At 35.7% G+C, this 22,639-nt stretch overlaps 1 protein-coding gene across 14 annotated transcripts in view; it reads right to left on the bottom strand.

The window, feature by feature from the left end:
- Positions 1–22,639, bottom strand: part of csnk1g1 (casein kinase 1, gamma 1) — a 286,572-nt gene that overhangs the window by 167,980 nt on the left and 95,953 nt on the right. For 3 of the 14 annotated variants that reach the window (XM_051920332.1, XM_051920327.1, XM_051920342.1), the window contains exons 7-10: positions 18,960–19,045; positions 14,305–14,389; positions 3,824–3,972; positions 3,553–3,659 (exon numbers count right to left, since the gene is read on the bottom strand). The exons of 5 other annotated variants lie outside the window; for them this stretch is intronic. In XM_051920332.1, the coding sequence (XP_051776292.1) occupies positions 3,553–3,659; positions 3,824–3,972; positions 14,305–14,389; positions 18,960–19,045 (427 nt within the window). Of the gene's footprint in view, positions 1–3,551; positions 3,660–3,823; positions 3,973–14,304; positions 14,390–18,959; positions 19,046–22,639 lie in introns of all 14 variants that reach the window. 6 more of the 14 variants (XM_051920337.1, XM_051920338.1, XM_051920339.1 and 3 more) reach the window with 4 other exon arrangements.

Genomic DNA, 22,639 nt, shown 5'->3' with positions numbered 1-22,639 from the left:
AAGTGTACAGAATTTCGGGGGTGATTTCTTTATTTGAAGCACATTCATTGTAAGTAGGAAAGCAGTCGAAGACTCCTTTCGAGATCTTACTTTGCCACAACGACAATTTTTCACCAAATGACTTCAGTTTTGAGGATGCAGTGATGATGTTTTCCGATGGTCCTTGAAGACTTAAATTCAGTGAATTTAATTTGTCAAATAAATCAGAGAGAAATGTCACCTTAACCCACCAGATCTCGTCATGAATAGAAAATCCAAAGTCTTTTTTTTCAGCCTCCAAGAATGAAATTAGCTCAGCCTTGAGTTGGACGACACGCTTTAACACTTTTCCCCTGGAGAGCCAACGAACGTTGGTGTGATACAGGAGGCATTTGTAGTCTGAATCCATTGCTTCACAGAGCTGAGAGAAAAGTCGGGATGCAAGCGGTCGAGATTTGATGAAGTTTACAACTGTAATCACTTGATCCAGAACAGACATCAAATCTTTCGGCAAAGATTCGAAGGCAAGAGCTTCTCTGTGGATCATGCAGTGAACAACTAATACATTTGGATTTTCTTGACGCACAAGAGTGACGAATCCCTTTCTATTTCCCTGCATGGAAGGACAGCCATCGGTGCAAACGCTGACACAGTTTTTCCACTGTAGTTTGAAGAGCAAAATGTTTTCGTTCACCACATTGAAAATATCTTCGCCTTTGGTCGTAGTTTGTAAGTCTTTGCAAAATAAGAATTCGTTGACACATTTTTCATCCTTTATGAACCGAATAAAAGCTAGCAGCTGGGCTTTGCCGCTAACGTCAGTGGATTCATCAACTTGAAGAGACCACAACAGAGACACTTCATCGTCAGGCGCGTCAAAGTGTTCGCAGATTTGATCTTGTAAATCTGATGATAAGTCTTCAATTCTGCGCGAGATAGTATCATTTGACAAAGGAACTTTCTTAACTTTTTCGGCGGCATTGGGTCCAAGGATAGTTTCAACAACTATTGCTAAAGCTGGTACAATGACTGATTCAGCCTCTGTATGCGCTTTCTTGCGTTTTGCTAATAACTGAGCAACCTTATAACTTGCAATCAATCCCTTTTCTGGCAGCTTTAGGTAGTTCGTAAGTTTCTTAGCTTGTTTATTTTGTTGAGCCCTGATGTTTTCGAAGTATTCCTTCGGTTGCGCTTTTACAGCTGGATGTTTTGTTTCCAAGTGTCTCTTCATTTTTCCTTGGAACAATCGCCTCAATCGACAGAGCTGAATTGCAGATCAGACAGAATGGCAATGGAGCATCTTCAGGTCCCGAAGATATGAAACCATATCCGATGTAATCTTCTTTGTACCTTCGTTTGGTTCCTTGCTTTTTTTTTGTTTTTAACGCTTTCGCAGTTTCATTCTTGCTAACGTATTTCTCCATGGATAACAATGAATAACGCTTATTGATAATTTGTTATTATTAGCATACACCTAAAAATTTAAATGAAACACATTGCTTATTATTATCGTTACCAATTCAAAAACTGCTGTGCGTCTGCTAGGGCGGCCTACATTTTAGTCATTATAATAATATATGTATAGTGGAAAATTCCATAACCTGAATAGCTAACACCCCTTTCCGTCAAAATGTAGCGTTCCGATTTAGCAGGGCAGAGAAAACGGGAGAGTGCGGGTTACTATTACTGGTCGTTGCAAGTGGGGACGTCATCGCAACGTAGGATAAAAATTTAATAGTAGGCAGACCTGTGTAACGCTGCATGTGTAGCGTTCTGAAAACCTGTATAAATTTCAAATATTTGTAGAAACTCCCGCGGCACATCTGCAAATCTTCCACAGCACACAGTTTGAGAAACACTGTACTAGGAGAATGGAGGCGGCTGGATCTGGCCAGACTCCAAGATCAGGTTGTTTCTAATGAGTTTGCATGCAGTGTGTGTGTGAAAGAACTTGCAAAGTTGGGTGTGACTGACGATCCAAATGTGATGTGGGAGGTATTCTGTGACAAGATCCTGAAAGTTGCAGAGGGTTGTGTTGGTGTTCCCATAAGGAGGTACTTCTTCTCAAAAGGCACCCTGTATATCATTAAGGGCAGTCACAGTACACAGCTTGAGGCAACTAAGGTCTATACTCTTGGGCAGATAAGACAGCGTTTTTTTAGAGGCATCTGTGAGTAAGTGACAACATCATTTATGGTCCAGTAATGCACATCCTGCTTACAGAGGAAACAAAGCATTATGCACATTTGAATCTGTTCCTCAGAGAGTTGCAGTCGGGGCAGCTGATGAACAGTCCTTACGGATGATGCTGATCATCTGGCTAGGGCGCTGGACATGTCTGGGTCCACGGTTCTTGAGGCTGATCCTCCAAATAACCATGAACAACCCAGTCTCACTGAGATCGCACAGGTGGCGAACTAGCTAACAGCAGGGGAAGGCTGCAGGGATTTGTAATATCCAGGGTGAATTTCTCCAGGATGGTGGTAAGGCTGTCCTCCTGACACTGAAAGCAATCTTTGCTTACATTTGGGAGACAGGTGTCATCCCAACTGACTGGAAAATGTGACTACTTGTCCTTATCTGGAAAGAGAAGGGTGATTGCCTCGATTGCTGCAACTACAGGGGGATAACGCTGCTCTTGGTGACTGGTAAGGTCCTTGCTGAGATCGTCCTCGAAAGGATCCATGATCATTTGCTCACCTACCAGTGACCGGAACAGTCTAGTTTTACACTTAAGAAGTTTACCATTGACTGCATCATAGCACTGAGGGTTCTCATCAAGTGCAAATGCAAATATCAGCAGAGTTTCTTTGCAGCCGTTGTTGATTTTTGTAAAGTAATCGACTCAGTTCTCAATGTTCCCCAAAGGTTAAATCTATTCATTAACAGAAGTAAAATAATTGAAGGGAAAAATATTTTTTTATATAAAACAAATATTCTTTTTTAAAAGGTTAGATTTTTGTTAATATGTTGAATGAAAGATCAAGAGGATAAATGATAAAGTCTTTTCACAATCCATTTTGCTTTTATTTGCCAAGACAAAATATTAGTAGAGGGCACTGTATGTACGTGTTATTAAAAAAAAATAAATCAGACTGGAAACTTCCTTATGAAACATAATGCATACAGGAAAACTCAGGAGTCCCTCACCCTTATCATTGGCCCAGTTAGGAAGGTTAGTTCTCTTGAGCTCTCATTAGTCAAAAGGTAGAAATCTGGAGAGAAGTAATCAACTTCTTAACAAGCACAAAGTATTCAAAAGACCTGTTCATTATTGTATCGGTAAAGTTCCCTTATTTGTCTTCTTATAATATACCATATATCAAGAAATACAGCTGTAACTAAGAAATTTTAATTCTGAGAACAGCATAAAACCGGAATATATTTTAAGTAAATGCAATTAAACAAAAAAAAAAAAAAAAAGTAAAATACTGCTGCTATACGTCATAAACATACTAAACAGCACCTCTAACTCAACTCAAGCAACTAATGCGTCAAAGCACTTATAAGCATTTATTAATTTTTGACTGAACAACTGAAGTAACTGTAAAGATATGATTAACACCATTAACCTGATTTCGCAGAGGCTGTTGTTGAGAAGGTCTGTCTCTATGCACATGACTCTCTCTGGTGATTGCAGATGCCCCAGAATCAATATGAACAGATCCTACCGGTGTAGGCTAAAAATAAAAGCCAACAAAAAGTTAAACAAGTAATAATGTTAGAGTATGGAGAACAGCATTAGAGTACAGTGCCAAACAAATTGTAACATAAATTCACTATTTTTTTTTTTTTTTACCTAAACACAAGACATTAGAAAATACATGCATTATCAACTACTTACTATCTGTCGTCCCACCCAGTCATAGGTATAATCAAAGGTGTAGCCTTTCCTCTCGAACAGTTCTGTAAACAGTGCTCTTAAATACTCATAATCTGGCTTTTCAAAGAAATCTAACCGTCTCACATAACGAAGATAAGTAGCCATCTCCTCTGAAAAAGAAAGAGCATTATACAACATTAAAACGATAACATTATCATTAGCTCTGTATCAATGTTGCACATTCCTGCTAATACAGGATAACATTAAGACAGAAAAGAAGAGCAATGAGAATTAAATCCAATGCTCATTACATTTTCTTCAAATTTCCATAGTTACATGTTCAATTTTTCTTCATCACATTTTAAGTGCACTTCCATACATTTCGTAAATATACATTTATAATCAAAGCACAGAATACAATATTAAAAATACTGTTTAGGCAAGTAAATAAATTACACTTGTATCTCAGGAGTAAAAATGTAAATATTAGGGATGGGTATTTCAAAGAACTTTTATTCCAATTTACAGAAGTGATATAGTAAAGATACCCTAGTAATTTTTAGCCTGTACAAGTACATATACAACAGTGCCTGGGTGTAAACATGCCGTATCAGTACATGCTCCCACAGCAAAAAACAGTTTATAAATAACAAGAATTTAGTGAATAACTGCAGTCAAGTATCATTCTGAAGAGAAAAAAATGTTGGAACAGTTTTACACACTTGAAAGTTGTATTTTACGAGGCCAAACAAAATGCACAAAGATTCAATTAAATACCATGGAACTTGCTTATTACATATTACCAAGTCATATTTACACATCAATACAACCCTAGCTGGCACATCTGGCTCTTAACTAGTTTATCTCCAATTTTTGCAATTCTTGCTGCATAACTTTTTCAAAAGCTATAACTTAGCCATATTCTTTTAATAAAGAATTATATAAGACACGTTTTAAGTGTTAATTATGCAATAATTTTTACATTTCATGAAAATGAATATCTTAGATTTACTGTTTTAAGTCCAGAAAGTTCTAATTGAGTGGGGTCATGCTGAAATCAGCTGCCATTTAGAGTGTGCATATTTATTTATTATGCATGCATGCAAATAAACAATTACAACCTTGCGTTACGCAAAGGAAACAGCAGGAAATCATGTATGAGAAAATGTCCATAGACAACCTTTTACACTTACCAAAATACACAGACTAAATTGTACAGTAAGTATATAGTGAAACACATGTATACTGTAAGCAGGAGGCAATCAAAGGGCTTTTCTATTGTCGATAATTCCAACCTTAGTCAAGAGGGGGAGCTGTTTTTCACATGCTGTTTATCTACAGACCAGAAGCTCCGAATGTCAAGGATCCAGGATGTCACTTCAATTTTAACCTCTTAATCCCATCTTGAACAGCCAAGAAGCCATATAAACTTCTAACCTTCCATCATGGTGTTACTCAATACATGGACTCACATCACATTTGCTAAAAAAAAAAGAACCCCATCATTTTCCAACAATTTACAGTGATTGCTGGCTGGTGCCCCAAATATTTTTCTGATTATTGTCTACTTTTCTACAATAGTGTCTTGCAAAAGAATTTAGATTTCTGGCCAATTCTCTAACTCTTCTGAATAACAAATCCTATGCTATAATTGAAATACAACTATTACAGAGTACTCATGGCACTGAAACTATTAATTTAATGTAACATTTGTTTTAGAAAAAAAAATTAGTGAACAATGGAAAAATGCTATTTACATAATTATTCAATACCACACATTCACAGCACCAACAGCTTCGGTCCTTTTGGGGTAAGTATGTACTAGATTTTGAGATTTTCATCAGGATATTTTTTTATCACATTGCTTATTTTGCATTTTGGATATTGTTATTAAACTTAAAATGTTTTAATGCTGTCATTTGCAATGCCATGTCAGATTGTGATCAATGCCATTTTGTATTTGTTAATAGCCATTTTTGGTTGACTTATGCAGCAGGTTGCGAGTTTTCTTCTACCAGACATCTATCTGAAATAAGATATATTATTATTAAATGCAACAAGATGCTGCAGATGTTCTATCACACGGTTGTGGTGAGCGCCCTCTTCTATGCGGTGGTGTGCTGGGGAGGCAGCATTAAGAAGAAGGACGCCTCACGCCTGGACAAACTGGTGAGGAAAGCAGGCTCTATTGTAGGCATGGAGATGGACAGTTTGACATCCATGGCAGAGCGACGGGCGCTGAGCAGGCGCCTATCAATTATGGAGAATCCATTGCACCCACTAAACAGTGTCATCTCCAGACAGAGAAGCAGCTTCAGCGACAGACTGCTGTCACTGTCCTGTTCCACTGACAGACTGAGGAGATCGTTCCTCCCCCAAACTATGCAAGTCTTCAATTCCACCTGGGGAGGTAAACGTTAACATTATTCGAAGTTATTGTCTGTTTTTACCTGCATTTTTATTACTCTTTAATTTAATGTTTTTTGCTGCTGGAGTATGTGAATTTCCCCTTGGGATTAATAAAGTATCTATCTATCTATCTGTGATTGCTGTGTAATTATTTTTTCTTTTTTTCAGTCAGTTATGGTTATTATGATTGACAAATCATTTTATACATCAGAGGAAGTATTCAGAATTTGACTTTTAATCTATTGAAAAAGAAATTACTGCCATCAAACCTTATGTGAAAAACCAAGGATGGGGCAATATATGGTGCGCATCTGGAGTATTATTTATTAAGTGTCAATTTTATCTAATACTTTAATGGTTGTCATTCATATTCTACCACAATTCAACGGAAATTAATGTGCTGAATCATTCATACAACGTTACTACAGAATACAAACATTTGTATCCAGAGGGATTACTTATTGTTGCTGTCATATTTATACCCCAGGGACACAGGGAGTCATTAATTACTAATTAAAAGTTCCAATTTAATCTGATCAACTTTAAAAACTAAACTAGAAATTACAAAAATGCTTCAATTACATTTATTTTAGAATTGTTAGGGGTGCCAATAATTGTGGCACACATGATTTCATGTAAAAAATTTATTTCTTAATGTGGGATTTTGTTCCTAAATGAATAAATGCTCTTCAATTAAAGAGATATATCTATGTATCTATATATGTATATATATCTATATTATATATATATATATATATATATATATAAATTATATAGTGTATATATAGTGTGTGTGTGTATATATATATTTTATATATATATAGATATATATATATATATATATATATATATATATCTATATATATATATATATATATATATATATTCACGGCATTCGAAGTCTGTGTCACAATCTGATTGTATGGGTGGTTACCTACCAGATAACACTTGTGGTTGGCCAGCAATCTGCTAACATCCGCCACGGTGCCCTCAGTTTGTGAGGAGCAGATCATAGAATGGTTGAAATAGTTTACTGTCAAATAAATGCAAAGAGTACACGACACGCGTTTCGCCCTCATTCTGGGCTCATCAGGTGTACACACTCCACTGCACTCCCTCTCGGGAATCGAACCTCGGACGTCAGCGCCAGAGGCGATGCCCCTAACGTTGCGCCACGGCGTGTGGTTCGTTTATTTGACAGCATGTAGATCGGGGTAATTACATTCACGGCATTCGAAGTCTGTATCACAATCTGATTGTATGGGTGGTTACCTACCAGGTAGCGCTGACGTCTGAGGTTCGATTCCCGAGAGGGAGTGCAGTGGAGTGTGTACACCTGATGAGCCCAGAATGAGGGCGAAACACGTGTCGTGTACTCTTTGCATTTATTTGACAGTAAAATATTTCAACCATTCTATGATCTGCTCCTCACAAACTGAGGGCACCGTGGCGGATGTTAGCAGATTGCTGGCCAACCACAAGCGTTACCTGGTAGGTAACCACCCATACAATCAGATTGTGACACAGACTTCGAATGCCGTGAATGTAATTACCCCGATCTACATGCTGTCAAATAAACGAACCACACGCCGTGGCGCAACGTTAGGGGCATCGCCTCTGGCGCTGACGTCCGAGGTTCGATTCCCGAGAGGGAGTGCAGTGGAGTGTGTACACCTGATGAGCCCAGAATGAGGGCGAAACACGTGTCGTGTACTCTTTGCATTTATTTGACAGTAAACTATTTCAACCATATATATATATATATATATATATATATATATATATATATATATATATATATATATATATATATATATATACACACACACACACACAGCACATCACTTTTTCCGCATTTTGTTATGTTACAGCCTTATTCCAAAATGGATTAAATTCATTTTTTTCCTCAGAATTCTACACACAACACCCCATAATGACAACGTGAAAAAAGTTTACTTGAGGTTTTTGCAAATTTATTAAAAATAAAAAAACTGAGAAATCACATGTACATAAGTATTCACAGCCTTTGCTCAATACTTTGTTGATGCACCTTTGGCAGCAATTACAGCCTCAAGTCTTTTTGAATATGATGCCACAAGCTTGGCACACCTATCCTTGGCCAGTTTCGCCCATTCCTCTTTGCAGCACCTCTCAAGCTCCATCAGGTTGGATGGGAAGCGTCGGTGCACAGCCATTTTAAGAACTCTCTAGAGATGTTCAATCGGATTCAAGTCTGGGCTCTGGCTGGGCCACTCAAGGACATTCACAGAGTTGTCCTGAAGCCACTCCTTTGATATCTTGGCTGTATGCTTAGGGTCGTTGTCCTGCTGAAAGATGAACCGTCACCCCAGTCTGAGGTCAAGAGCGCTCTGGAGCAGGTTTTCATCCAGGATGTCTATGTACATTGCTGCAGTCATCTTTCCCTTTATCCTGACTAGTCTCCCAGTCCCTGCTGCTGAAAAACATCCCCACAGCATGATGCTGCCACCACCATGCTTCACTGTAGGGATGGTATTGGCCTGGTGATGAGCGGTGTCTGGTTTCCTCCAAACGTGACACCTGGCATTCACACTAAAGAGTTCAACCTTTGTCTCATCAGACCAGAGAATTTTCTTTCTCATGGTCTGAGAGTCCTTCAGGTGTCTTTTGGCAAACTCCAGGCGGGCTGCCATGTGCCTTTTACTAAGGAGTGGCTTCCGTCTGGCCACTCTACCATACATGCCTGATTGGTGGATTGCTGCAGAGATGGTTGTCCTTCTGGAAGGTTCTCCTCTCTCCACAGAGGACCTCTGGAGCTCTGACAGAGTGACCATCGGGTTCTTGGTCACCTCCCTGAATAAGGCCCTTCTCCCCCGATCGCTCAGTTTAGATGGCCGGACAGTTCTAGGAAGAGTCCTGGTGGTTTCGAACTTCTTCCACTTATGGATGATGGAGGCCACTGTGCTCATTGGGACCTTCAAAGCAGCAGAAATTTTTCTGTAACCTTCCCCAGATTTGTGCCTCGAGACAATCCTGTCTCGAAGGTCTACAGACAATTCCTTTGACTTCATGCTTGGTTTGTGCTCTGACATGAACTGTCAACTGTGGGATCTTATATAGACAGGTGTGTGCCTTTCCAAATCATGTCCAATCAACTGAATTTACCACAGGTGGACTCCAATTAAGCTGCAGATACATCTCAAGGATGATCAGGGAAAACAGGATGCACCTGAGCTCAATTTTGAGCTTCATGGCAAAGGCTGTGAATACTTGTGTACATGTGCTTTCTCAATTTTTTTATTTTTAATAAATTTGCAAAAATTTCAAATAAACTTTTTTCACGTTGTCATTATGGGGTGTTGTGTGTAGATTTCTGAGGAAAAAAATGAATTTAATCCATTTTGGAATAAAGCTGTAACATAAAATGTGGAAAAAGTGATGCGCTGTGAATACTTTCCAGATGCACTGTATATATACATACACACATACATATATATATACATACATATATATATATACATACATACACATACACAGTACATATATATATGCACATACAATATATATTATATACAAGTTGCAAGATGTGGATACATTTTGTGTGTGTGTGTTTGCGCTTTTTATTAATATTGTATTATGTTAACTGTTGTGAGAAGACATGCTAGTAAGAATTTCATTGTAACTATGCACACATGACAAACGAACTAGAAAGTTCATTTTAATGAGTGTGCAGCATCAGTAACACATAAGTAATGGAAGTGATAAGATGTGGCTATCACTTCTTCCAAGTTTCTGGATATCACAAACAAATTCTTGTGCGGTAGCTAGTGCTATAAGTACTTTAAGGGAGACAATATTTTTGGAAAGTTTGAGTTTGCTTTTTATTATACATTAGGCTTTGGTGATTTGGTATTTGTCTCCTAGTTTTTATTCTTTGTGAATTTCCCCTTGGGATTAATAAAGTATCTATCTAGTTTTGATTTTGGCCCGTTCCTTTGACTACAATTTTGTCTTACATTATCTTGTCCTTGCAACCTTTTGTTTTCATCTCTGACGTGTCTTACAGTGGGCAGTATAGATTTTGGTCAATATTTCCAGGCAATTTGCTAAATGCTTTTCAACATTAGCCTGATGATGCATGTGCACTGTAGTATTCAAATACTGCTTCAGACTCCATATTACACTAGTGTGGAACATTATTCTGCATTCATTTTTCTGTCCTTGAGCCACACCAAGTTTATTCTTGCTTTGTTTTGGGATAACTGGGTCTTAATTCAGTTTTTTTTAGAAGGGTTTTCTTACAGTCTTCACTTTTATTTTCAAACATCCATCCTCAATTCTATTTTAAGTTGATACCCAGTCCCTACTGATGAAAAGCAGCCACAGCCGTACTTCACTTTAGATATAGCGTTTGAGGTGTAGGCTGTACTACATTTATATTACACATCACTCTTTGAACTTCAACTAAAAAGGTCAGTCACAATCTCATCTGACTACAAAATCTTGTCCATAACTAACCTGAGTTATCCTTACGTTTCTGGGAAACTTCAGGTGTTCATTTTCCTTTTTCTGCTTGAGGTTCAGTTCTTTTGTGTCACCTCCACATGCAGGATGCCTACATGCAGAGCTCTAGATACAGATGACCGGTGTACCTTTACTTCAGTCTCATTACTTCAAAGTGATAGCTACACTCTCTTTGGCTACACTCTCTGCAGCTTTCCTCCCTAGTCTCCTCCTACTCCTTGTTTGCATAGTTAGCTTTGAAGAACATTCATTCTAGGATGCATCTTGGGGGTCTGACATAGCTCTCCCTTCGTGATAATTGTGCCAATAATGGGTATTGTTTTACACCCTTTTCCCCAATTCTTTATTGTTTTGGTTCTAACTTCTATAGAATGTTCTTTGGTCTGTATTTTCATAATTGTCCTTCAGATTCATGCCATGATTAATGATCCCTCAGCTATGAGGTTTTATCCAGAAAATGTGGTAGTCGTTTTAATAATTCACTGGTGGAGGCCTGTTATAAGGCAACTGTGTCCTTGATAGGCTACTGATTTTCACCTAGGTAACCTTAGACTTCCACAACAAAGGGACTGAATACTCCTGCAAATAACATACTTCCTTTTTTAATTTTTAAAGTTTGTTCTAACATAAAAATGTGACATAAAAATAATTTTGAGTTTCAGTACTTTAAAATAAAAAATATCACAAAGAACAAAACTTCAGTGTAGGATTTCTTATTTAGCATTGTCTAGGTTCAAATTAGTTTAGAATAGCACTGTATATTAATAGATCAAATATAAAGCAACATCAATAGCTTTAAAAACAGATTTAAATACAACTGTACATTAATACCTTTACATAAAATATACTGTGAAGAATAATGTTACTTTCATTTTATTCTTAATTTTAAGCTGATTTGCTTTTTTAGCATTCATAAGCCAAGATAACATAAGGTGCAAGGAGACCCAACAGATGACTATATAACTAAGGAGTTTCAAACTTAGTTCCAGGAAGATAACCATTTTTAAAATCAAACAATATCTTAATTAGAGGTCAATTATAGCTGAAATGAATGAAATACTTTTATTCTATAACTTGTCAGGACTTGCATCATGCCACACCATACATTTAGCCAAATGTTGATTTTTTTTCTTTCTGAGAATACCATAAAATGTTTACCTGACCAAAGCAAATCAAGCCTTCACTGTGTCTCTTTTGAATATCGCATTGAAACAGATACTGTTTGATGCACACATACTGTAGGTGCAAAAGAAATATGACCAGTTACTGACCATCTGTTAACACACTTTGCATATCATTATTGCTTGGTTGCCAGTAAAGGAAAAAACAAACAAGGGTGATGAACCAAAAAAAAGAAGTCAATTCAAATTACTTTAAAAGTAGGATATACCATAAGTAGCAGTATCCATAAAGTATAAGGTAAAATAATTACTAATTAAGAATGTGGCTTAATGAAAATTTGTGTGGCCCTGTAGAATTAATGTTTGACACACCTGTACTATAGTAGGTTTTACTTCAGTGCTGTTTCTTTTTGTTCTGTTCCTGTTCACTTGTGATTGTTCATCTCTGTCACCTGCTCAATGCTTCTTCAAATGCAACCTTTATCAGTCACTATGCAAGTCTTATTCTTAAAGTAGCCTTGATATAAAAGCCTGAAAAAAAAACTACCTCTGGCCATTCCAGTCTTTTTATTTTTTGCTGCAAGTGACATGCACCACTTCAGCTGCAGAACTGCAGTCACAATGCTTTCTCGGATCTCCAGTCCAGAGGGATTGATAAGCATGACTGCCTAAAACTTGGGGCTTTGAAATGCCTAACCAGCAAAAATGAATTAAAATTAGTATTTTTCAAATAAATACCTCTAGAAAAATTAATGTGGAAAATGTAAAATGTAATTATGCTGATAAGTGACTGTTGGTAATAGATGGGTCTGTTGTATCGCTGACTTTAGCAAAATTCTCCTTGGTTTGTATCACTGACTTGTATTAAACATTTTGATTGAATCAATATACTGCTTATGTTTTGAGAATTTCTGAATAAAAGAAAATGTAATATATACATTTAGTATATATACTGCTTACTTTGTAATTTTTTAAAATATTTTATATGCAATTTTTAGTAATATGAGGAAAAGGAATCAATACACTGTTTTTCCTGCTATTAAGGAGTCTAAATAAGTTACTTTGACTATGCTAAATGGGCAAAATGTTATTTTCTATATGTATCAAAAATCCCAATTGTTTAAAATGTCATACTATATATACAGTAAGCTGAGGAAATGCAGTGCTTGAGAAGCCTAATTGTTAATTTCCTGATGCACTACAGAACTGACTCTGGATTCTCCAATGACAAAAAAAACACAATGACGGTAAAATTAGTGTTAATCATCTCTGATTTTGCTAATTAGAAATGCAAGATATTAAAGCAGGTATTGAAATTTATCAAGAAGTACATTAGCTCAATAGTATTTATGATGTGCCGAAAACTAAAATAAAATTAAAATAACAAAAAATGTCATATATATAGTAAGCAACCTTCAAGGGTTTTGGTAGTTTTAGATAATGTGGTTGCAGCTGAAGATTAGTTAAGGTTTAAATTAGAATTCACTGTGTACTGAGTAAAGTTACTTGAAGTTTCTGACTGCATATACTGAGAATAAAAACCAAATATTAGCTATGAATTCCTCATCCTTGTTAGGTGCATAAGTTGTACTCAGAACTGGTCTAGTAATTACATTTCCAACTACAATAATATAACATTTACATATGTCACACATTATCTCAAAGGTGACAAAAGACTTTACTACTATTGCTATTGTCTTATTATAATAATAAGGGTAGCAATTTTATTAATAGCAACAGCACAAATATTACAGAGTAATGTACATTAATGGAAACACTATTAATATAAATTTGAATAAAAATAATCTTATGAATACTCAGTAACCATCTTAAAAAGTAATGACAAACAACGATTCCAATAACAACACTGGGGGAGAGTGTGTGGGGGAACATGCACTTCCACAAAAAGTGAGTGTAAGGTGTCCGAGTGACAGCTGGCACACCTAAATGACAAAAGGAATGGCTATTATTTACATGTCGAACCTACAATGTATCGTGTAAAAAAATCACCCTTCTCTATGTTGTACAAGCATTATAAATCAAACATCATAAGGAATCAAATTTAAAAACTGGGGGTGCCTTTTTCCTTTTTAACACTTACCATGAAGAGTTCATTTCAGTTTATGATAGTTAATAAATGACTGGTTGACATATGACTGATTATGAGGTATTTAAAAGAAATTATTTACAACTTGAACATTTCTGAATATAATGCAAAGTGGAGAGCCTTAGGCATCCTTCCGAAGTAAACTAACAGATGGGTACTGAAAAATCATAAACAGAAACAAAGTTTTCATTGCTTTCCAATTCCAAAGAAATATAAAATTCTGCAGAGGGCAAATACATTACAACCAGTATGAAACAAAATACTGTAAGTCACTTTAAAATCCTCACTTCTCAATAGGCGAGTAGTGTTAATGTGCTATAAAGGTAGAAATACATTTTTGGACTATCTAAACTTGACATTACCTGGAAAATTTTCACAGAGAACTTCAACAGGGGTGTTTCTTTTTGTATCTCCAATTTTCTGATACCGTTCTTTAAGTGTGTCAGCCTAGAAAGCAAATGAAAGTCACCTGTTTGATAAGTGCTGAGACATTTAAAATATACATTTTTATTTTCTTCAGTCAACCTGTCAATCAAAAAAAAAAATATATATATATAAATAAATAAATAACTGTAAAGTTAACAGACTATTTCCCATTTAGTTAAAAAGCTAAAATTTGTCAAGATGGAACATCTAGGCCAACAGGTATCAACTAAGAAAGGACATTTCAATATATGAATGTTTAGGGGTAAAAATATCCCTATAATTGTAAAAATAATACTAAAAAAAATCACAAAAATGCTTTGATTAACATTTGGTAAAGTTACAGTAAGATGAAAATCACCCACCATTTTTTTAATTTGTGAATACATTTTTTTTATTTTACATATTGTACACCGGAAGGAAAAAGTTCAGCGAAGTCCAAGGAAGATGTGACGCTCTTCGATTTGCAAACGTGTTTTTTTGCTTTTGACTAGTTTTAGTTGTTAATTCAGCTCCGTTGACCCTGAGACATCAATCATGACTCTGAAAACCAACCTCCTGTCTCTACCCTGCTCTTCAACCACATTGCTGCACTCTAAATTGGAGAAACGTTGGTCTTAAGATAGTGAAACTTGAATTTCAAATGGGGAAATGCTCAACACGGCTCACTCTTCATGTTAGTAATTCAGTGTAACACACAGGGTATAGGCACTTATCTATATCCACTTCAAGCACTATTTTCCATATACTATACATTCACATCTGCAGACTTTAGTGGGGGATTGCATACTACTGACAAAAACCATGAAAAGAAGTACTGTAAAACTCAAACATCTACTGATGATAATATGTAAACCTGCACAGCTGCACTATAACACGCTGGTCAACAGTGCAGGGCTCAAGGTGGAGTTAAAAGGGAAGACTGGTGGGCATGACAAATGCAAATACTGGTGTCCAGAAACCTCCAGGGGAGACTTCACTAACTGGCAAATACTAGACTTCAAAAACAGGGGTGAGTAACACAGAGTGGGCCACCACCTGGAAGAAACAAGCTGTTGAGAACAGACTGGAAGTAGACAATTGTTATGCAGACAATCAAACAAAAGGCAAGTCCCTAGGAAAAGTAGAAAAAAAGAGAAATTTATCAAATGCAGTAATTTTTTCCTCATGTGCAATTGTGTATAGCTTGTTCAAGAATAAGCAGCTTCAGTGGCCTAATATTATTATTATTTGACTGTAGGGCTGGGCGTTAAAATGGTAAAACAATTATAGCAAAATAACTTTTCCTCAATAGAAATATAAGAGATGGTCCATACAAGTTGATAGAACTCATTCAATCCATGTTTTAACAAACAACATGTAAAGCCAATGATAATGAGAACAGTGCCATGCCAAACCAGAGTTACAGCCATAACAGGTTAGGTTCACATACGCAGCAGTGAGCACAGGAGCAGCAGCACACGTGGACTGCAGCAGCCATAATCACCAGTACACCAGAAGTGGGCAAAAGATAAAAGTAAAAATGATGACAGAAAATGTTAACAAAAGCTCAAAAAAAAAAAAAAAAAAAAATCAGTATTACCAAAGATGATGCCCTAACGGACAAAGCCCAAGGCTAAAAAGACTATGACATTGTTGAAAAGAAGGGTCAAAGGAATTCAGTAATGTGGAGATATTTTGGCTATTTAAAGTCTGACAAGAAGCAAAGTAGCGTGCAAACTGTGTTGAAAGCATGTTCCCACAAAGACAGGTAATGCCACTAATTTTTTGTACCATGTGAAGCAGTACCATCCCTTTACAGCACACACAATGCAAGACTACTGTATATAGTCCTAGACCTGAGCAACAGCTGCACTAATGGGCATTTCTTGTGCCTTTCTTTTTTTGCTTTGTAGCATAAGCTGATCACAATGTGGTGAATATGTCAATTTAGTTTATGTTCTCTTTCGTTTACATTTATAATAATAATAAATCATTACATTTATATAGCGCTTATCTCAGTACTCAAAGCGCTATCCACACATTTGAAAGCTGCTTGAATTTGTACTGACGATATATACAGAAAGTTTGTCTATTTGTGGCTTTGCTTCCCAGCCATTTAAAACAGTTTGCATTGATACAAAACAAAGGATAAAATATAGAAGTGTTTTTTTTTTTTTGTATTAATACAGTGAAATACGTTTAACGCGAAAATGCTTAAGACGAAATATCGGTTAACACGAAATAATACAATGGTCCCGACAAACTACTATGTATTTTCATGCAATTTTTTCTCTTAACACGAAACGAAAATCGCTTAACACGAAAAGATTTCCCTTCTGGGAATGAACAAAATACGGAAAACACCAGCCGCGCAGGTGAGATTTAAGAGGGGTGTGAAATGAAAGAGAGGTGGTTTCACATGTTTCGTAGAAAGGAGGCTAACTTGGCTTTGAAATACCCTCGGAATAGCCTGTGACACGAGCCAATTTTGTTTATCTAAGCTACTTTCACCCTCCACCCCTACAAACGCCACATAAAAACATCTCATCTCTCATCAGTTGGCTTTGGAATTCGGTGACGAGTACATCGCAGTGCGAGTAAAAATCAGTGAGTTTAGTTCGCGTTTTTTTTTTCTATTTTAGAAGAATTTTTTTACGAGCACAATGGCAAAGAGCTCAGGGGGAAAGCAAACTGCTATTTTGCTTAAAATGAAGATGGAGCTTCTTAAGGCTGTTGATCAAAAACAGAAGACGAAAACGGAAATCTGTAAAGATTTTGATATTGCTAACTCTACATTATCAACAATAATTAAAAAAAGAGAGCAAATTACGGAAATGTTTGAACGGAGTAAGTTTGAGCCTGAGCGAAAACGGATGAGAATTTGATGCTAAAAAAGACAATGCAAAGAAAAATATCAGATTATTTTCCAAAAACTCAATAAATGTTTTGTTTTTCAAAAAACTTGAAAATTTTGTATTAAATTTCATTAAGTTCTTGTGAATGTTTTTGTTGCATTGATTTTTATTAAATACATGCATATATACATACTGTATCTATGTAAATAAAATGTACTCTAATAAACTTAATTTTGTTGAATATACTGTATGGTTTTTTTTTGTAATATCCTTTAACACGAAATTCTTTTAACATGAAAAAATATTTCAGTCCCCTCAGTTTCGTGTTAAATGATTTTCACTGTACTTTACTTATTTGGATCTGAACTAATTTATTTTGTGTTCCCCTGTAAAAATGAAAGCTTTAAGATTTTAGTTTTAGATTTAAGATTTCAGAATTAAGATTTTATTTATTTGGATCTGACCAACAAATTTAGTGTGTTCTCCTGTAAAACTTGAAAACTTTTGACTGGTTAGAATTGAGACTTTATATTGTATTACCTTTTCTATTTATTTGGAATTGACCAAAGTATTTAGTTGTGCATTTTGCTTGTCTTCTCCGGTAACACTTGAAGATTTTTGACTGGTCAGAATTAAGATTTTATTACAGTTACATTTATAGAATGTTGTACAGTACATTTGACATGTTCAACTTCTGACAGAATAAATAATATTTAAACCAAAATTAACATGATATCTTAACATCTCACTTAGGAATAAAAAAGAACCCTTAAATTCGACAGAAATAGTGATTTATATGGTGATATATATCAATATTGACTGATATGAAAAAATTTCTTGTCATATTTTCTTCCATATTGCCCAGCCCTACTTCACTGGCAACTTTATCCCAAGGTGACATACAACCTCTGTGATACAAATGGTAAAATTTCTTTTGTTATTCCGATTGGTGCACAGGAAGGTGAAGCGACTTGCTCATGGTTGCACAGTGTCAATAGCAGAATTTGAACCCACAACCTCTGGATTTCAGTGCTCTAGGTGCAAAGCCTTAACAACTACACCACAATATCTGCCAATAGTATTAGCACTTGGTAAAAAGAAAAACAAATCTGAAAAGGAAAAGCAACTAGCTAGTTATGCAGTACTTCTGATACACACAATTAACCAACAGCACTATAACTGGAAACCATTGTCTTACGAAATTTCACAGGCAAAGCCAAGTGACACACAAGTAAAGAACAATTTTTAACCCTAATCCTAACAATTGTTTGGATTAATACTGAACTTCATCAGCTTGTATTCTTACACTGATCAGAAATATGCATCATGTAAAAAAATGCTTGTTTAAAGTTTTCTATAAACTTTAATCAGACATTTTAGCAGAGGTAGGTTTTACAACACAAACAGTAAACAGGAAATGTGTAACATTGTAGGCAATGTCTGAATGTCAGTTCCAAAATAAAAGATCTGCCACTAATACAGTATAAACCTAAAGAACTTAAACCAGCAGCAAGAAACACTGTTTATTGCCAAAGTCTTCTTAACAGATGTTTACTTTCTCAGACCATTTGTGGACCACACAAACAAAAAGACCAAAAAAGAAAAACCCACGAAATATATTGTTTATATAAAATACTTTTATATAGCATACTTCCCTTAGCACAAACTCAGATTACTGTACATATTTCCAAGGTAAAGAGATTAAATTACCTCACAAAAATGAGAGAATATAAGAGGAAGAGTTAGGTTATACATACCTTTAGCCCTTGCCAAGGAAGACTCCCACGCAGAAAATACATAAACATATGGCCCAGTGCCTCCAGGTCATCTCTTCGACTTTGCTCTTTAAAAAGCACAAAAAAGCAGTCAGTCAATAAGTTAAAAAATGCAAAAAGTTTTTTATGTGAAAAGATATCCCCAAAATATTTAACCACACTAGAATATATATTTGAAAAAAAAGTTATTTCCAGAAAGAAAATGACAAATACGTAAGGAATTAAAAGCTTTAATGAACAAAAATAAGCAATAATGAACAGGCCAAGAAAAGACGAGAAAATATGAATGTTTTATAATTGGTATAGAACAGGGGTAGGCAATGTCGGTCCTGGTGAGCCGCAGTGGCTACAGGTTTTCATTCCAACCCAATTGCTTAATTAGAAACCAATCATTGCCAATCTCAGACCTTATTTAATTTTATGGCTTGTTAGTCTGTGCAATGTAAGGCTCTTATATCATAGATTTTTTTCCTTTCCAAGGATATCATCCAAATGATTTGAAGCCTAAAACAGATCATTTTCAGTCTGTCACATTTTTCTATTAAGTGTTTTATTAAATCAGACAGTGTATGATGAGCACACACAGATGTAATTGGAAAAAAGCTAGCTGGAGAACTGCTGGCTGCTTTGTCTTTTATATCTTATTGCTAATAAGGAGCAATTAAAACACTGAATGCAGCAGTTTAAGATTGAAATAAGCAATTAAGGGTGGAGAACCTTAACAAGCGAGACCACTAAAATGAAGCATCAAAATGTCACTTAAGCAATATGTGCTTCATCAGCAATAATTGAGTTCTCGTTAAGGAACTGGGCTGGAACAAAAACCTGCACATACTGCGGCTCTCCAGGACCGACATTGCCCACCCCTGGTATAGAATACAAATATTTCTCATATGTATATCTGGAGTGCACGATTGTGACAAAAATAGACAATAACCATTTTTGATATTGTTAAATTCAATTAACAGCATTATAATTAAATATGTACTGTGTCTTACCAACTGCATGCACTGTATTCTGTATACATACAGTACAAAAGAGCCATCATTTTGCAAGGAACCACTCAAAAATGGTTAAAGTGAAATTATTCAATGGTGTATTAGCAGAAAAATATTAAATATGGTTTCTTAATATTTACAAAAAAGATTCACTCTTATTAAATGTCTCTTCTTATGTAATAACGTTAGTAGGATATTCAAATATGAAATAAAAATGAAGTACAACACCATGGGTTTTTTTTTTTTTTTCCAAAACAAATGTCACTTCAAAAAGAAAAATTTAACATATCAACACTCAACCTTGTAAAAACGTAAAATGCTGAGAAATGTTAAATATGACAATGTTAAATTAGGGCTCTGCTGTATTAAGATAACAAAAGTTGCATGTGTATTTAAAAATTAGAGTACATAAAATCCTAAAAAGCACTAATGCAAGATTAGGATGTTAATGTAAACACAACCTAAAAATTCAATTATACAGGTATGTAATGTAACATTAACAACATTAATAACAGTGTCACATGCTGCTCCAAAAATTTCTTGTCTAGTTCAGACTTAGTCCTAGAGCACATGGGTCCCCATTTTTGAAGAAAATATTGTCACAAAAGGCCCGCAGCTCATTTAAACAAGCAGCATTAAAAGTGTATGCTTTTCAGTGTAAATTCCTTGATAAGATAATGAATCTTTAAGTTCATGCATGTTTCCATAGTTGTTCTTAACTACGTGGTACATTAAGCAACATTGTTTCAGATCTATTTCAGTTTGGAGCAAAGGCAGTAAAACTTTGGAAAAACAGAATTGCAAGAGGGAATTATGCATCTGTTGCCTTGGTTGTGTTTTTTTTTTTTTTTAGACCTCCACTGCACAAAATTTTAATTTGTACCTCGTCTTTTGATAAATAAAATGTGATGGCTTGCTTTATCTGAATTTGCTTTCAGTGCCCTTCTAGATACAGATCTGTGCTATCACCTAAACAGATATTTAATGGTAATCTGTATCACACACCTAACGTTACTGGGACTTTGTGCTGTTAGCTTATCTTTCATGCACTCTCACTATAATGAACAATGTGGCTGGATTTTATATATATATATACACATATACACACGTATATATATATATATATATATATATATATATATATATACACACACACACACATTATATATATACACACACACACACATTATATATATACACACACACACACATATACATACATATCAGGGTTCCCACTCTTTTTAAGGAATCATTTTCCAGGACATTTCCAGGAGCTTTTTCCGGAAATTCATGACAGGATCTGGTCATACAGTCATACACTTTAGTCGCAGGTTTAACGCCATTTTAATTTCTCTTTGATTATGCAGGGACTTAGTGTCACCGATATGCTAAATTACATAAAGGCAACACCAATTAATGCACTGATGTATAATGGAGTTGTTTGACCTCTTTTTGTTACACACTGTTTTAAACTGCAAAACTCTTTTAAAGAAATAAATGCCTCTTGGATTGTGGAAAACTATCCAAACACTGACATATACTGAGCAATTCCATAATGTTCAGTATAGAGCTGTTGATCACACCATGAAATAGGCTACCATAGTGACCTAATTTCAGTAAAAGTTACTTGCATATTACATATTATGTCATTGTTTGTATCAAATAAATTTATGTACAATGTTTGCATTAAACAAAACTGCATAAAGCCAATTTATTGCCTATATCATGTGTATGATGCCTATAACACTAATATATGCAACAATTGGCACGTGACAAAACAAAGTCAGAGTTAACTTTCAACTGGTAGCTTTACTGGGAATACAGCAGCTGTAGAATTTGCATAAGTCAACGACAAAGATTATAATAAAGAACTTATCTTTGTGGGAAAAGAAGCAAAATACATCCATTTTAAATCATGATAGCCTTGCCATCAATTCATGAGTTGAAAACTTGGTTAAACTAGAAAGAATACTAGGAACAAAGGATAAGAGCCTGAACTCCAGTATATTGGAAAAAAAACAATCTATAAGTCACTGTAGTGTAACCTATGAAAAAGGCATCTGGTGTAGGCCTAGGTTTAGAAACAATGCTGGTGTTGCTCCTTGAGGTCTGATAAAACTGCATCCAGACCGATGACCTCTTTCTTTTTTTCAGCAACACTTTTACGATAGGCATTAGATTTTGTGAGCAGTGTAAAGTCCTGTTTTCTCTCAGCCTTCTCTGCCATTGCATCTGCTTCTTCTTGCATTGCCTCAATGCTAGTGATTATTTTCTGTCTCTTTGCTGCCACTTTTGTGATTTCAGAGCGGAGCTCTTCTCTTTGCTTGTCATTTTCAGTTTCCTTTTTCTTCTTTTTTTCATCATCAAGGTATTGGACATACCGCATCCTGGCATTTCTGCAATGCTGCAAGAGGGGCTTTGGCAATAACTCCATCAAATGAGCTACCAGTCAAAGAATCTTGGATTAGGCGAAGAGACATCAGAGTCCTTCCTTTCAGATTTGTAACCAGCATGTCCTTATTCACAGAGTACCCTCTTTTGACCGCTGCTTGCCCATGTGACAATGTGAACAGGTCTTTCATTGATTTCCACAGAATTGCGTACTCTGCTTTGTCACCAGCAAATCTTCCCATGAATGTGTCCAGCCGACAGGAGCTACTTCTA

Source organism: Erpetoichthys calabaricus, chromosome 17 (assembly GCF_900747795.2).
Source record: "Erpetoichthys calabaricus chromosome 17, fErpCal1.3, whole genome shotgun sequence".
Taxonomy (NCBI): Eukaryota; Metazoa; Chordata; class Cladistia; order Polypteriformes; family Polypteridae; genus Erpetoichthys; species Erpetoichthys calabaricus.
The sequence above is the reverse complement of the archived record's forward strand: the minus strand, read 5'-3'. Positions and strand labels throughout refer to the sequence as shown.